This window comes from Meriones unguiculatus, chromosome 1 (genome assembly GCF_030254825.1).
Source record: "Meriones unguiculatus strain TT.TT164.6M chromosome 1, Bangor_MerUng_6.1, whole genome shotgun sequence".
Taxonomy (NCBI): Eukaryota; Metazoa; Chordata; class Mammalia; order Rodentia; family Muridae; genus Meriones; species Meriones unguiculatus.
The window spans coordinates 84,612,269-84,628,483 of NC_083349.1; the positions used below are offsets into that span (position 1 = coordinate 84,612,269).

Sequence of the window (16,215 nt, forward strand, 5' to 3'; positions counted from 1 at the left end):
GAGTACGAAGATTACAGGCATGTACTGCTGCACCCACCTGCCCATCTGTGTTTTCATTCTTTAAAAGCATAGGGAAACTCTTGGAGTCTTCATGATAACAGCATGCTTATACTCAGATACACAGGAGAATGATAGAGGAAAGGCAAGGTCAAAGTGCTCACCTTTGGATCATCTTTGCATGATAGTTCCTTTTATATTTTGCTTACAAGTTTTACCTATGTGTGCAATAATTTCTAACTCTTCCTGAAGTCATTTATTCTATACTGTCACACTCAAATTAGAACCTAGATTAGGTCTTGAACCTAGGCTACCTCAGGGACTCATCTTCCTACATCAGTTTACCCAGACCCCTCTTGAATTCTGGATGTGAAATAATGTAGTAGACTGTTGGTATTTAAACAGCAGAGTGACTTACCTGACACAGAAAAGAGGCTCACCCATAAAGGAGTTTGGTGGGCAAACAGGGCGTGTGAAACAATAAACTGTATTAAGAAACAGCATTTGTACCCACAATCTGTTACCATGTGTCTGAATTCTTGGAGCAGTGAAATTATACTTTGTGGTATGCAATAAACTGTTTCATGGGGGCTGTCTAAGGTCGAAATAACATGAAGTGTAGTTCATCCCAGGATAGGATGATGTACCAAAATAAATTTGCTCACAGAAATTCAACAGATGCATACTGGATCTAATTTATTTTGTAAAGCAAGGTCTCTGAGTTCTGCTGGAAATAGTTTTTGACTTAATCAACTTCTTTCCTGGGGAATTACACTGAAAAACTCTTAACAAGAACTATTCAAAGAACTTTAGGGGCTCAAATCATTGTGAAACCCCTGAAATCACAGATACTCACCCAAACACCCAGCACTGTGTCCCTACGCGCTTGCACTGTGTGTCGGTGAGGTAGGCATAGTACTGTCTGAAAGAGTAAAAACGGAATTCATGAGCACCTCTACGCAATGGTATCACTCTGACTGAGGGAATATAAAACCTGCCCTGCCTTGCTCATCATACTGCAGTAGCCTAGTCCTGTTCTGCTCAAGGGAACAGCCAACAAGAGCTATTCAAACATTCCTGTAAGAGATTCTGAGTTTGGGCTGGGTGGGAATGAAGGGAGCTCAGTTTACATACTATTGGCAAAGGCAGCCCTGGTCCAGCACCATTCCCACAGTCCTGAGCCTGATCCAGCCTCCCTGTGGAATGGAGACCACTCCTGAGGGTTAGTTTCAGGCTTCAACTGTCTCTTATCGCATATTCAGGTTTATGGGTATTGATTATAACCAGGTAAAAATGGAGACATCTTTGCCTTGCAGAAACTGGAGGGCTCCCAGCTGCACTTACTATAGCTGCATACCAGGGCTCTGAATGTTGCTGACAAGATTAGCAAAGAAAGTTCAAGTGCTCTGAGCAGCATCCACTGTTAGAACTAGAGAAGGGCCATAAATGCCATTTAAATGTTTCCAGCTGTCACATAAAGATAAATAAGACAGATAAAAATCACTTTAATAAAGTGACCAATATATAAATAAAAATACTTGGATAGTATTTTGTATTGCCTTTGAATAAACACTTAGAAATTTGGTATCACACATTTCAGTATGCATGGCTATATTCAGTGAGTGGCTATCATTAAGACAGTGTGGCTTTTAGTCTCACAAGTACTCCCAAGGTCTGTCCATGCCTACAGGAGGCAAGTAAACTAAGAGCTCACCATTTGGGGGAAATTACAGGTTCCCTTGAGGATTTGAGAGATTCCTGTGGTAAAGAAATATCCTAGATTTTACATCATAGATTTTACATCTATGTTGAACTCAGATACAATATAACACTCACTCATGAACCATGACCTCAAAGTCCCCAGTGAAATAATGTGAATACAGGCTTTCTCATTTTACCCACATTTTATTATCTCTTTTGCCTTTACTAAGTAGGCACGTTGCCCTTTTTATTACCTTATTTGCCTTTACTAGGTTAACATGTTGCCCTTTACAGAATAGTTTTTTCTAATTTTGTTTGTTGGTGTTGGCAGTAACAATGATTGATGATAAGAAGCAATGGCTGAGCAAGGTAATTATATCTCCTCTTCCTGGCAAGGTAGTCCCTCCACCTGTGTGGTTCAAAATACATAGTTTTAAATGATGATGGGGCTAGAAAGTAGCTGAGTCAAGGCTGACAATCTATAGTTCAATTCCTGAGAAAACTGAATTCCTGCAACTTGTCCTCTGACCTCCACAAGAATACCATGGTACACACATGCCTGAGTCCTCAGCCCCATCCCAACACAAAAACATTTTAAAATGAAAATTAAGGGGGTGGGGTGGGTGAGAATAAGCTAAATAATTCTATGGTTTGTTTGTTTGTTTGTTTTTAATGTAACAATTCCTGTGACTGCTTAGTGTCTGTGTTTCTTCAGCAGACCTCTGATGTGGCTACTGTACTCTTTAGGAGTTATACAATGTAAATGCCATTTCTAAATAAGAAACTAACACAAGAGAAAAAGTGCTGCCTTAGATTGCCCTTGTGGGTGTACATGAATGCAGAAGAGTAATGGCATGGACCCCATGGCTGTTCTGAAGGACTATAGGGCACTTAAAGGGAGAATCAGCTTAAGTGAATATCAGCAAAGTTTCATTATAAAATTAATGTCACTCGTGACTTCTACTCTACACAGACACTTTTATTTACCAACAATCTCATTTTTAGGAAACCTCAGTATCATCTTTACTACTTTTTAACTGGATGTGGGAACACCAGTAGAAATGACTACACAGGTGTTGAAAACAAGGACAGTTCTATGGGTATGTCACTAAGTAGTCTTTTTTTCTTTTCTTTTCTTTTTCTTTTCATCATCAGTATTTTTATATAATTTTTTATTTATTACAATTTATTCACTTTGTATCCCAGCTGTAGCCCCAGCCTTGTCCCCTCCCAATCCTGCCCTTCCTCCCTCTTCTCCTTCTATGCCCCTTCCCCAGTCCACTTATAATGGAGGACCTCCTCCCTGTCCATCTGACCCTAGCCTATCAGGTCTCATATCAGGACTGTCTTTCATAGTCTTCCCCTGTGGTCTGGTCAGGCTGTGTCTGCCTCAGGGGGAGGTGATCAAAGAAAAGCCAGCTACTGAGTTCATGTCAGAGATAGCCCCTGTTCCCCTTACTAGGGAGCCCATTTGGAGACTGAGCTACCATGGGCTACCTCTGTGCAGGGGGTCTAGGTTGTCTCCATGAATTGTCCTTGGTTGGGGTGTCAGTCTCAGAAAAGACCCCTAGGCCCAGAATTATTGGTTTTGTTGTTCTTGTGGAGCTCCTGTCCCTTCCAGGTCTTTCTATCTCCCCCTTCTTTCATAAGATTCCCTGCACTCTGCCCAAAGTTTGACTATGAGTCTCAGCATCTGTTTTGATAAACCGCTGGGTAGAGTCTTTCAGAGGCCCTCTGTGGTAGGCTCCTGTATTGTTCCTTATTTTAATCTTCTGATGTCTATCCTGTTTCTTTTAAAAACTCTCACTGTTGTACTGAGGCCTCAGATCAAAACATTTTCTTAATATTATGGACAAACAATTATTTAGAAAAGCATTACACAGAAAATATGCTAATTGAAGTGACAGCTCTTATGCTAGGGTAGAAATCACAAAGCAACTATATGTCCTCAATAAATGGCAGTGGGACCGGATAGAATTACCTCACTGTGGGAGCCGTAATGCATCCGATGAAGAGAATTCTACCCCAGCTTAGGGGATGGCTAGCTTGGAACACAAAGATGTGCTTCAAGAAGAAGGTATTCAACTCAGTCAGCTGAAGAGAAGAGAGATAAATCACCCTGGTGTTAGGGGTTACACTGTGAGCACACAGGTTCTTAAACAGACATTCCAGAGCTAAAAATAACTAGTATGTCCAAAGCATTTTCAGAACACATATGGGGTTTCCCAAGTATTGACACTTAAAGAAGTAATACCAGTATATAACCCCCGATCAACTGGGAGCAGGTCCTTAGGGTGTGTGTGCGTGTGTATGATGTATGAATGCATAGGTATGACTGCAGTGGTGGGAAGAGAGTGCATAATCTCTGGTCCTCAACTATTTGAAATGTTTCCTGTTTTGCATTTCTGTCACTTGTTTCCTTTATGTGATCTTCTGGGACAGTCAGGACAGACTTTAAGCTCAGGGAAAATAATCCAAATCAGTCCTTCTATAGCCTTATAGAATTCAGGCCAGGTCTAAAGAAAGCCCAACTGTTGATAAGTCATCACTGACTTATGAAGCTTGAGGTCCATCTGAGAGACGACTATAGAGTCATGTATTGTGTGTGTTCAGGACAGATGTTTTTGTTGGTGGTGTTCCAAGACAGAGTCTTGCTAATACAGTGCTGGTTGACCTGGTACCATGTAGCCTCAGTTGGTACTGAACTTGCATTAATCTTATCTCATTCTCCCAAATGCCACTCCCAGTTTGCAACGATTTTTGTAAAATATTTTTATTTGCAGTTGGCTAGATCTTCAGAACAATCTTGCATATATGGAGACAGAGTAGTATCTCCAAACCATAGTGATCATAGATTTACTCACCTACATTTCTACACATCAACTCCATCTATCAAATCTATCAAGAGAGGAATTGATTTTCATGTATGAACAAGGTTTTTTCTTCTTAAAAGTGTATGTAACAAATCTTTTCCATTGTATCTCAATTTTGAAAATTCTCATTTATGTATACACTTACTGTAAGCGGGTGGGTGTGCATACATGCAAACTAGTGGATGTAAATTTTATGTTTGATGGTTCTTAAAGACCCTTTAAGTGAAACCTAGTTTCTCATGGAGAGGTCCATCTGAAAGAGGCTTCCTGTAGACAGGAAGCCAAAAAAAAAAAAAGCCTGAGGCATGATGAGAATCTTCTCTAGTGACTATTGAGATTTCCTCCATCTGGAATTTCTGCTTCTCTCCCCCAGTTTGCTCCAAGATCCACAGTATCTAATGGTTCCATTTCCATGGCTGAGTCAGCTCTCTGCACATTACATAAACTGGGAAAAGCTGAGGTACAGTTTGTCCACTAAAGAGTAATTTAGGAATAGAAGAAAAGATTTAGTGGCTGGGCGCTAGGAAACCCAGCTATGGCTCCTTTCAATAAGGAAAAAACAAATCACAACACCAGCCCACTTAGGAGAGTCATTTTTATAAACAACTGCCTTTCCGTATCTGTCACCCAGCTATACAAACACTAATATTAAAAACTAAAGGAAAGCCTTCTCATAATTCCTTTGCTTTTGGAAATATTCTTCAGAACAATGCAAGACCTAATTCATTGTGTGATGAATATGATCTTTTCCAGGAAATCAGTTTCTAATTTATAACTCAGAGACTCTTATTTTAAAATTTCTCCACACTGAAGCAACTCCTCAGACAGAGTAACCTAGATTTTAATTACCCTATATGCCAGCTAAAAAAACTCTTCCAAAGTACCCAGCTGAAAATGTAATCTACCATTAATTTTAGGCTTCAGGAAGATTTATATTTCGCTTTTTCCACCTAGAATGGGCATCTATAAGATTACCTGCCAGATGATCATGAAAAGGTATATCCCAGCCACTCTCTGAAAGGAAGACTTAGGGTCAAACCACCTGACGTAAGTCCAGCTAGCAGGGGTGAACTGCAGCACAGCACGTTTGATCTTGCCTGTGGTGGTATGGATGTCCCTAGAAGAAATGGAAACAATGAAAATCCAGGGGTGAAAAAAGGGGCAAAAAGCCAGATGCTGTGGGAAGAATGCCTGTAATCCCAGCACTCAGAAAGAGAGGCAAATCTCCGTGGGTTCAAGGCCAGCATGGTCTAAAAAACAAGTCCAGGACAGCCAAGATTACAGTGAAACCCCATCTTGAGAAAACAAAACAAAACAAAAAGAGGCTAACAAGAAAACTGGACTGCTGATATTCTCGCAAGTGCTCAAGAACAGGGAGGATCCTTTCAATTGGAAGGGTCTCAAGCAAAGGACACAGAGGCACACTGGATTGGGGGACTTCAGGGATGATGGGTAGGACACAGCAATGTCAATGAGATCAGGAATCTGGGTACTGCTCAACTAAGAGAGAGCTCAGCTTGTGTAGTGGTGACAAAAGACATCAACAGGCATTACAGACACAACCTAGAAGCATCCAAGAAGAATATAGATGGAGTAAAGATTTTATTCCCACCACTGTCTCCAAAGGGGATGTTGTGGTAAAAGGGCTCATGTTGCATGTTCCTGAGCTCACCAATATCCTTTATTCCCCCCATCCTTCCCCAAAGTTTGTAGTGACAGTCATGTTTAACTTTTCATGAGTTTAATCCTGGAAATCACTCATTTAAGTGTCTCATGACAGGAACAATGTATCTTATAGAGAAAATACTGTGAAAAGATTTAGGTGCAAACAGTAGAAATGTGTAAAACCACATTTTTCAACATAGTAACTGGATATAATCCCAGCCTTTCAATTATCCCAGTTAAGCTGTAATTCCAAGCCATTTAAATAACAGTTGGGGAATCTAATTCAACAAAGGTTTATATGGAGGAACCTTGTGTTTAGACTGTATGCCCAGTGCCAATGACATAAACAAGAAAGTGTCTTCTGGACAGAGAGGGGTAGAAGACAGGAGGAAAGCATGTCAGGTCTCTTGTCTACTCGCCTTATGCGTCTTCTCAGCAGAAGAATGTGCTGGGACGACACGTCCCAGTAAGGTTGGAGTGCCAATAGCAACAAGAACAGGGACTGCTCAAATCAACAAGTATGGCAAAAGACCTGTATTTCCAAAATTCCAAACATGACAAAAGTAAAAACATCACAATCCAGAAAGAGAATATTTAATGTAGTAAAGAGGTTAATTTAGTTTAACATAGTCTATACTCATTTAAATATTTAATGTGACTTTTAGAATACTGAGCCTTTGTTTAGTAGTGGGCTTATGTTCTGGCATCTTGACAAAATGATTCTACTGACCTTGGAAGGATAAATGTTTAAACATGGAGAAGTACTGTGGCTGTATTTGAGTCAGCCTGGCATAAATTCATACTCCACTGCTTAGTGACCATGTCATTAGGCAAACTGCCTTGGCCTCACTATTGCCACCCCAAAGAAAGCCACAGTGTCTACCCTCAGAACTGATGTGTGGCTCCAAAGTGGCACTTTGCTTCACTTGCTTGAGCAGTGTCTAGCTCAGATACTGTTACATAGCAGACTGTCTTTAAATAATTAAAAGGCCTCAACTCAATAGGCAAAGTAGGGATTATTAGTAAGCCAGAGGAGAAGCCAGTAATTAATGGCAAAAGGTATAAAACTTCCCCTTTCAACCACATTCCAATATAAATCTGACCTAGGCTGAATATGTAGGTTTATAATCCCAGTATGCAGGAGGATAAATCGGGATGATAGCGTTCAAGGTCAACCTGAGCTATATTAGTAGATTCCATCTAAAAAAAAAAAAACAACAAAGAAAACAACAACAAAAAACCAGACAAACAATAAACAAAAACTCTGAGATAGAGCAAACATTATTATTTCTAATGAAAACCATACAATCGAAAAACTGAAAGAAGTGGTACCTGGTGGGCAGGCCTGTAATCCTAAAAGTTTGAGGCAGGAGGATTACAAATTTAAAGTCTGTCTGGACTACAGAGTGAGCTGAAGGCAGTCACAGCAGCTTAATGTGACTGGAGGTGAAAAGAGGACTTGGTGGTCAAGAACGTGCTCAGTATATGGTGGCACTGGGCTCAAGCCAACTACTGTGGGGGTGGGGTTTGTCAGAATGGAAAACTAAAGTTCCATTTATAGCAACATGCAAGTATTATTCAAATATAAAAGGCAGTGAAGAGAAACTCCAGAAGAATTAGTCAGAAATCCTTTTAATTTAATGTGGGACAAATCTGAAAATTTTATAAACAGATTCAAGAAATAAATATGTCTACACATTCATGATGGGTGAGACTGTAAATTAGCATATTCTAATTATAAGAAGTTTACCAAATAAAGAGAGAAAGGACTAGAAATGCACATAGAGATCCATAGATGTCATGATTTTCTCTGTAGCTTTGTAACAGTAAAACCCTGGAAATAACTAAATGAACATGAACCAATTACTATTTTATAGCTTGTATATAAGTATGCTCAGATTTTGTGATATAAACTTCCTAAAGAAGTGAGAACATTTGCTTCCATAATCACACCTTAGCTCTTTGCCTCGTCCATACCCTTTCCCATCATCAGCTGAACAGCAAGTTGAACTAAGCATGATGAAGCAACAGTGATGACACACACTGCTCTCCTATAAGCAGAGAGAAGGGTGTGACACTCAAGCTAGAGTCAAGACAAGCGTCCTGATAAAATTACAAGTAATCAGGGTCAACAAAGGAAAGTAGAACAGCCTAGTTTCCAGAATGTAGACCAAGTCCTGGCAAAGAACAAACTTGTGGACAGTCATGGAACTTTGGGTGCCTTGCATGACATGGTAAAGGATCTTACCTCCCAGGACATGGATAGATACTTTGGAGAAGCCAAACAGAGTGTACAATGGTTTGAATGAAAATGGCCCCATAGGTTCATAGGGAGTGAAACTACTAGGAGGTGTAGCCATGTTGGAGTATCTTTGGCATTGCTGGAAGTGTAAATCAAAGTGGGCTTTTGGGTTTTTTAGACAATCACGGCAGGCTTGGTATCACTCTCTCTTCCTGCTGTCTACCGATCCAGATACAGAATTCTCTATGGCTTCCTTCTCCAGCACCATGGCTCCCTGTGTGGCACCATGCTGATATGGACTACACAACCTCTGAACCTGTAAGCCAGCCCCAATTAAATGTTTGCTCTTGTAAGACTTGCAGGGATCACAGTGTCGTTTCACAGCAATAAAACCCTAACTAAAACAGGGTGTGGCATGATGAACTTAATGTTTTACAATGATCTGATAAAAGTTACAGAGGCAGCGCACTCAGTCCAAAGATGAGAGTTTAGACTCAGGCTAAGGAAGTTAATTAAAACAAGTGACTGTAAGAATTATTTTGAACCAAAAGTATGCTTAGAACCTTTAAACATTCAGGGTGAAAAGACAAAATGGTAAATGATTTAGCATTTTCTACAACTTTTTTGCTATTTGCTTTTTGTATCTCACTATGTAACCTCAAGCTGGCATGAAAAGCACTTCATAGCCCAGAATGCCCTTGAACTTGTATAATCCTCCTGCCTTAGCCTCTCAACTGCCGAGATGACATGTGTGAATGACTATACTCAGCAGTGGTTTCCAGATTGAGGTTTGAAATCAGATTTATAATTATCTGTGCTTCAATTGCCAAAGTGCATCCATCCATTAATGGGATCATACTAAGACCCAGACACCATGACCAAGGTTCCAAAAAAGAGGACTCACTTGAAACTTGCCCAGTGGTAAGTCCTCATCTCCAAAAACCGGCAAACGACCATGCCCAGCCAGATGCCACCGCCATTGCACAACAGGATATCCAGAATGACCTGGTCCCACCAGCACTCAGCAAAGTTGGGCAGAAGATGCATGAAGAAAAGCTGAGGAACACAAGAGATGACAGCTAGGAGGAGAGTGTCAATGGGGCACCATGTATATGCATTATTTTTTAAATAGCATACTGTTTCAGAAAATGTGTTTTCTTTTTTCCCCAAAGTATACAAGGTCTGAATCAGTCTCTGGCTTTTTATATTGAACAGTTTTTTGTTTTGTTTTTCAAAAAACATTTACTCAAATAGTTCTCTTTTAAGAACAAACAGAACAAAACAAAAGAACTGGATTCTAAGAAACAGTGGCAGGTCCAATGAGTCATATTGGCTAATGGCACAGAGAAGTATCTTCAAGGAGAAAAAAGAGAAACATTTCAAAGCTGACAACAAAGTACAGCAAAATATTCTAAATGGAAAGCTTGAGAATGCAAGCTGTGCATTTGGAAAAATTCCGAATGGTGGCCAATGGTGAGTAATTATAGAAAGGTTGGCTACTGATTTCATAGTGAAGGAACCTCAGAGGCTCAACAGGACATTTTTCACTTTTGGTGCCCAGTGATGTTTTCCTTCCTTAGGCACTACAGTATGTATAGTAGCCAAACAACAGAAAGTCTAGGCAAGTATCTAGAGGTTGAATAAACTAAACTGGGACAAGTGCTACAGTGGCGACATCAATGGACTGTGGGGACAAGATGGACTCTGGAAATAGTTTCTGGAAGGAAACCATGCTGGAGTAGGAATGTGAACAGAAATGACTGAATTCAAGAGAAGGAAAATGTGGCCGTGCCAGAGAGGTCCCTACTAAGATCAAGAGTGAGACAAAGTGTCTTGGAAATTGTTTTGTCCAAAACAAAGGGTGTGTCAGCTATGTCTGAAGCACCACACCCTGTTGAGAGAAGATCCAATTTAAGGTGAAATCATAAAGATATGAGATGTCAGTAACTACTAACAGTAGATCCTGTGAAGCTACATCAGTGCAGTAAGGCAGTCTGTCAGTCAGTAGCACACAACCCTATTTCTTCTGGCGGTGCTTACAACTGAGAGGCTACAGGACAGCTACTGTATGCTGGGATTATGGTTGCTGTGGTCCTGAGTTAGGGAGGGGCTAGCATTATGACTGAGATACTTTTCCAGGTTGTAAACTACCAGGCAGAGATGGAACACCAGTCCTAAGACTAGAAGGAAAAGAAACTACAGAAGCCAATGAAACAAAACTATGGCCAGGAGTGGGAATGAAAGATGCCCTTTAGTCTAGGTGCTTCCTGGAAGGTTTCAAATTCTGGGGTGAGACAGAACCCCAAGAGATGGAGGCTGAGAACAGGGGCACTTTTATTCATTCACTCACAACAAAATTGGGGAGCACGTGTGAAGTGTAAGGCATATAGTACATTGATCTGAAACATGCAGACATGGTCACATACTCTTAAGGCAGAAAAAAGATGCCTACAAAAGGTCTGAAATATGAGGGGTATTAGAGGGGCTCTTTCTAGGTCTAAATGTTGAACATGGGTATTGGAGGGGTGGGAAAGGTATTCCTTCAGAAGTACAGCCAAGGAAGAGAACAAGCTAACAGTTGAGGAGAAGAAAAGAGGAAAGGATTGGGCCCAGGCTCTGATATAGAAGGTCTTCAAAGTACAAAAACAAATGGACCAGAAGAAAGCTTGAGGAGATGGGCTCTGTGAGGCCAGGCTGGGACACGGTAGTCAGTTCCTTTTGGGACACATAAGCGGTCTCTAAAGAGCAATGAACCATTAAAGAGTTTGTAGGAAGAGGTCCTGGAAAGGATCACTTTTACATCTATCTTTCAGACAAAAGATAGATCAGACATGAACTCGGGAGCAGAAAGATAAAAGACCTGAGCTGCTGTTTATGTGTTCAGAATAGATTCCAGGACTTTGGAACCAGAGGATGCTAGGGAGCAGCAAAAAAAGGGGTAGAAGATACCCTTCCAAGTAAGGGAAAGCAAAGGTGGCTGAGAAAGGCCAGTAACTTTACAGTCACAGAACAACCGGGCAAGCAAGATGCTAAGGTGGGCTTTACATCTGCAGTGGAGGTGTGGCTCTTCTACAAAGTCAGGCTGAACTCAGTTTCTTTCCTCTGTACAATGGGAATAGATACAGCTGATCCGGAGGATTCTTGCTAGGACATAAGGGCCTAAGCAGTATTATGGATGAGCTGAGCCTAGCCTTGTCTTCTCAGAATTGCCATGCCTTGGCCTCCAGTTCTTTAGAGAGCAAACTTACGTGGAACTGGAGTCATTGCAGAGATAGCAACTTAAGCAGAGGTCACACTGTAGTGTGTAGTAAGTAAGGCCTGACCCATTTATGACTCATGCCTTTATAAAAAGGAGCCTGTGAAAGCGCAGACACAGGGAGAAGGCCACCTGATCATAAAGTCAGTGATCAGGGTGATGCATTCGTTAATCAAGGAATGCTAAAGACTGTATCAAGTGGGCAAAGGCTCTCTTAAGAGGGAGGGCCTAGGTTGTGCCCACAGCAATGCTCAGAAGGAAGCAACCCTACCCATAGTTTGACTGCAAACTCTGGCCTCCCAAACTAGAAGCACACTGACAGAAGCTCACCTGATTGGAATGCTTCTGTAAGTTCAGGTCAGTAGTGGCTGGCATTGAGAAATACACTGTGCACATAGCCAAATTCAGTGTGCTGGCAATGAATAATAAATCTAAAACTAATTGGAAGTAGTTCTCCAATTTTCAATTTGTTAATAGTTTCTTGAGAGTGTACCTCTCATTAATTCACGGGGACTAACTTTTGATCGCAGGTAATGAAGCCTATTGGGAAGTTATAGTCAGAGACAAAACATCTGTGATGCTCTTCTAATCCAGAGCACCCTATTCAACAGATCTAAAAGGAAAGCTGGTGGTGCGAGGACAAAGGGATTCACTTACTTCTACACAGGTTTTCTCTTTCCCCTGATTTCTATCAATTTGGAGTCCAACCTCATTGATTAACTTAGTTTCATTTGTTTTTAAGACTTACAGAACAGAAAGTTCTGTTTAGATTTAGTTTTTGCTTTCTAAACAAAAGTACACAGTATTGTCACGGGATTATATGAGTCCACTTTTGTTCCCCAGGGTATGAAGCTTCCTTACACACATGGTGACTGCATAGTCCTGGTTGATTGCCTTGCCCACATCTTACCTCTGTCAGCTCCCAGGTGATACTGATTGTCCAGCAGAGTCCGTAACTACGGATCAACAAGGCCTTCATGGCCCAGCCCCAGAAATGCCCAAATGCAAATATATCGAAGTGACTGACAATTCTCTCCCAGGTGATCACGTGGCAGTTCACAGCATACTCCTGATCCACATAAAGAGTTTAAACATGATAACTGCTTGCATAACAAATACAAGATTAAAATTACTTAGAAATATACAATATATTCAAAGCTAAAATTAGAATGGACCCAACATTTTTAAATGCTTGGGGACTTTCATCTTTGAGTTTATATAATAATTAGTACAGTTTTGAGTCAGCTCTTATCCAATAAAGCAGTCCAGGCTTTTCATCTTCTCAGAAGTCCCTTGCTGTATGTACTTAGTATTTCATTGTCATCAGGAATTTACAAATACTCAGCCATAATTTCTTCTTCAGCCCATGATTTTTAGAAAGTGTTTTAAAATTTCCAAGTCTACTGAATTCCTTTTTTCTATTGCTAGCTTTTATTCAGCTTCTCAGTTACCAGGTACATGTGATATCACTTTTTAAAGATATGCTGAACTTTTGTCTAATTACGTTCTTAACTATTTTATCCCAGTATTGCAACTGTCATTTAGAAACTACCAATTAGAAACTCTCCTTATACTAACTCACTTACAAATTAACAAATTACTCTAAGACTCTTGCTATTACAGCTTCTTCTAAATTGAACTGGACATGTATGAGTGTGGAGTCCTCTCAATATCTTCATTCACTGCAGGAATACTAGATAGAGGCAAGTTCCCAGATCCTGAAAAGTGTGTTCTTGTTACTGGCTCTTCTTGGCTGACAGGAAAACACCCTGGGGCTGAAGCAGCTTATCTGTTAACTTAAGGACAGCGGCAAGGTGCCAACAGTCCAGATTTCCTCAACCTCTCACCCTGTGATTATTCTGGAAAAAGCTGCTCAGGGCGGACCTAGGTTGGGAGTCTGCTTTTAGTGGCCACTCAGCACTGGAAGTGTTTCTGGAAGCTTTGTAAATATATTCATAATTTCATTACAGGTAGACATTTTAAAACCTATAAACAGCCAACTTGCATAACCTAGTAATAGAATTTTAAAGACTAGATTCACCAATTAATCCCCTCCAGAGGCCCCAATTAATTACCACCAGAGGCCCCTGAGGTCCTTGCTGCAGGCAGTCATAGATGTTTGGCTGCCTCATCTCCCAGGGAATAGGTCCCAGGATAGCTGGAGGATACCAAAATGCAGATGCTCATGACCCCAATTTAAAATGGCAGTTTTTGTGTACAATCTATGCACATCCTCCTACATATATGAAGTCATTTCTAGGTTACTTGTCCTACCTATCACAGTAGAAATGCTTGGTTTGGAAAAAAAATTTACAAGAAAACAGTCTGTTCATGTTCAGTAAAGTGCTAATGGTCTCGTCTGAATATTTCCCATCTGTAGTTGAAACAATGGATGCTATCAGAGATGGCACTAAGTATGATGCACTCCCAAGATAAGAATGGAGGAGGGACAAATCCCATCCCAGCCTTGTGTTGGTTAGTTTTTTGCTAGCTTGACACAAAATAGAGTCAACTGAGAGGAGGAGACCTCAACTGAGGAATGTGTTTATCAGATTGGTCTGTGGGATACTTTCTGGATTAGGAGGTCTTGTCCACCGTGGGAAGTGTCCACCTGGGCAGGTCCTGGGCTGTGTAAGAAGCAAGCTGAGCAAGCCAGTAAGTCAGCAGCATTCCTCTATGGCTCCAACCTCTGCTACTGCTTGACTTCCTGACCTGACTTCCCTCAGTAATCAACTGTGCCTGGGACATGTAAGGCAAGTAAACCTTTTCCTTTCCAAGCTACTTTTGGTTGTGGTATTTTATCACAGAATAAAAGGTAAACTAAGACAAGCAACTACTCCTACTTCTAATGTGCCAGAAATCTGGGGTGTGGAGGGGCAGGTTGACAAATGACAATGTCCCAAAGGCAAGCTACAAAATTCCTATGTGAAAAACTCTATGAGATAAAGAAACTTTAAGGAAAAAGAAAGCATGCATAGGGAAACTATTGATCAAAAGTCTTAGAATATATCAAAACATCAGGACCTCACTGGAGCCACACTGTGAATGACTGAGGTATAAAAAACATGTATCAGACAATTGGGGACTACCAACTCCACATGATAACTGTGAGGTATTTGGGAAAAAAAATGAAAGGAATTTATACTTCTTCGATTGCTATATGTGAACAGATTTAAAATGCAATGAGGTGGACAATGATGACATTAATCACAAATCAATACTTGTTGAAGCTAGGTAATGGGTGTAAGGGGATCGGAGTCTTTGCACTTTTACATGTGTTTAAAATTTATAAAAACATGTTGAAATTTCCTTTAAGTGTGTGTATTATGGTACAATAGCCAACAACTTTAACTTTAGCTGCCTGTACCTCTAACCTCCAGAAGATGGAGAACACGCCCAACTGTTTCCCACTATCACCAGTAAGGTGCCAGCAGAGATGAAAAGCTCAGTCAATACCAATCAAACAAAGACATCTATACTTCTTTTAAAAATGATTGCAAAATATTTTTTTCAAAAAAGAGCTGTGCTTTCCAAACTAGTTTGACATTTATGAAATTTTTAATATATTTTTTTAAAAATCTTACTTTGGTTTTAGGGATTGAACTCAGGTACTCACTCTACCACTGAACTATATCCCCCGAAACAGAATCACATTAAAAAGCAGGAAACTATAAACTCTTAGATTAGAAATTGGCTCCAGTATGGCCTAATTGTGCAAGCCTCTCGTACCTCATGGTACTTGGGAGGCAGAAGCAAGAAGATCAGTTCAAGGCCATCCTCAGTTACATAGTGAGTCAGAGGCCAGCACAGGCTATATATAAGAACCTATCTTAAAAGAAGAAAACATGTGGCCTCTGAAAGACTACCCAGCAGTGTATCAAAGCAGATACTAAGTCTTATAACCAAAACTTCAGCAGAGTGCAGGGAATCATATGAAAGAAAAGGGAGTTAGTAGGATGTGGAGAGGATAGGAGCTCCACAAGGACCAAATATATCTGGGCACAGAGGTCTTATATGAGACTGTTTATCCAACTAAGGACCATGTGTGGATATAACCTAGAACCTCTGCTCGGATGTAGCCTGTGGTAGCTCAGTAACCAAGTGGCTACCCTAGTAAGGGGAGCAGGGACTATTTCTAACAGGAACTCAATGGCAGGCTCTTTGACCCCCCCCCCCAAGGGAGGAGCATCCCTGCTAGGCCACAGAGGAGGACTTTGCAGCCAGTCCTGAAGACACCTGATAAAACAGGGTCAGATGAAAGGGGGGGAGGCCCAAACAGTGGACTTGGAAAGGAGCAGGGAGGAGATGAGGGAGGATGGGATCGGGAGGGAATGAGGAAGCAGGATACAGGTGGGATACAGAGCTAATAAAATGTAATTAATAATAAAAATAAAAAAATAAAAAAGAAGAAAACATGAACAAATAAACAAAAAAGTGCCTCTATTAAGATGAGTAACTCTATCTCTGACTCCAATTTATAG

The 16,215-nt window shown here is 40.7% G+C and overlaps 1 protein-coding gene across 3 annotated transcripts in view; it reads right to left on the bottom strand.

Moving 5' to 3' along the window:
• Ptdss1 (phosphatidylserine synthase 1) overlaps positions 1-16,215 on the bottom strand; it is a 66,277-nt gene that overhangs the window by 25,276 nt on the left and 24,786 nt on the right. For all 3 annotated transcript variants that reach the window (XM_060393066.1, XM_060393060.1, XM_060393070.1), the window contains 5 exons: positions 12,645-12,803; positions 9,383-9,534; positions 5,547-5,688; positions 3,680-3,792; positions 854-919 (listed from right to left, as the gene is read on the bottom strand). In XM_060393066.1, the coding sequence (XP_060249049.1) occupies positions 854-919; positions 3,680-3,792; positions 5,547-5,688; positions 9,383-9,534; positions 12,645-12,803 (632 nt within the window). The remainder of the gene's footprint in view (positions 1-853; positions 920-3,679; positions 3,793-5,546; positions 5,689-9,382; positions 9,535-12,644; positions 12,804-16,215) is intronic.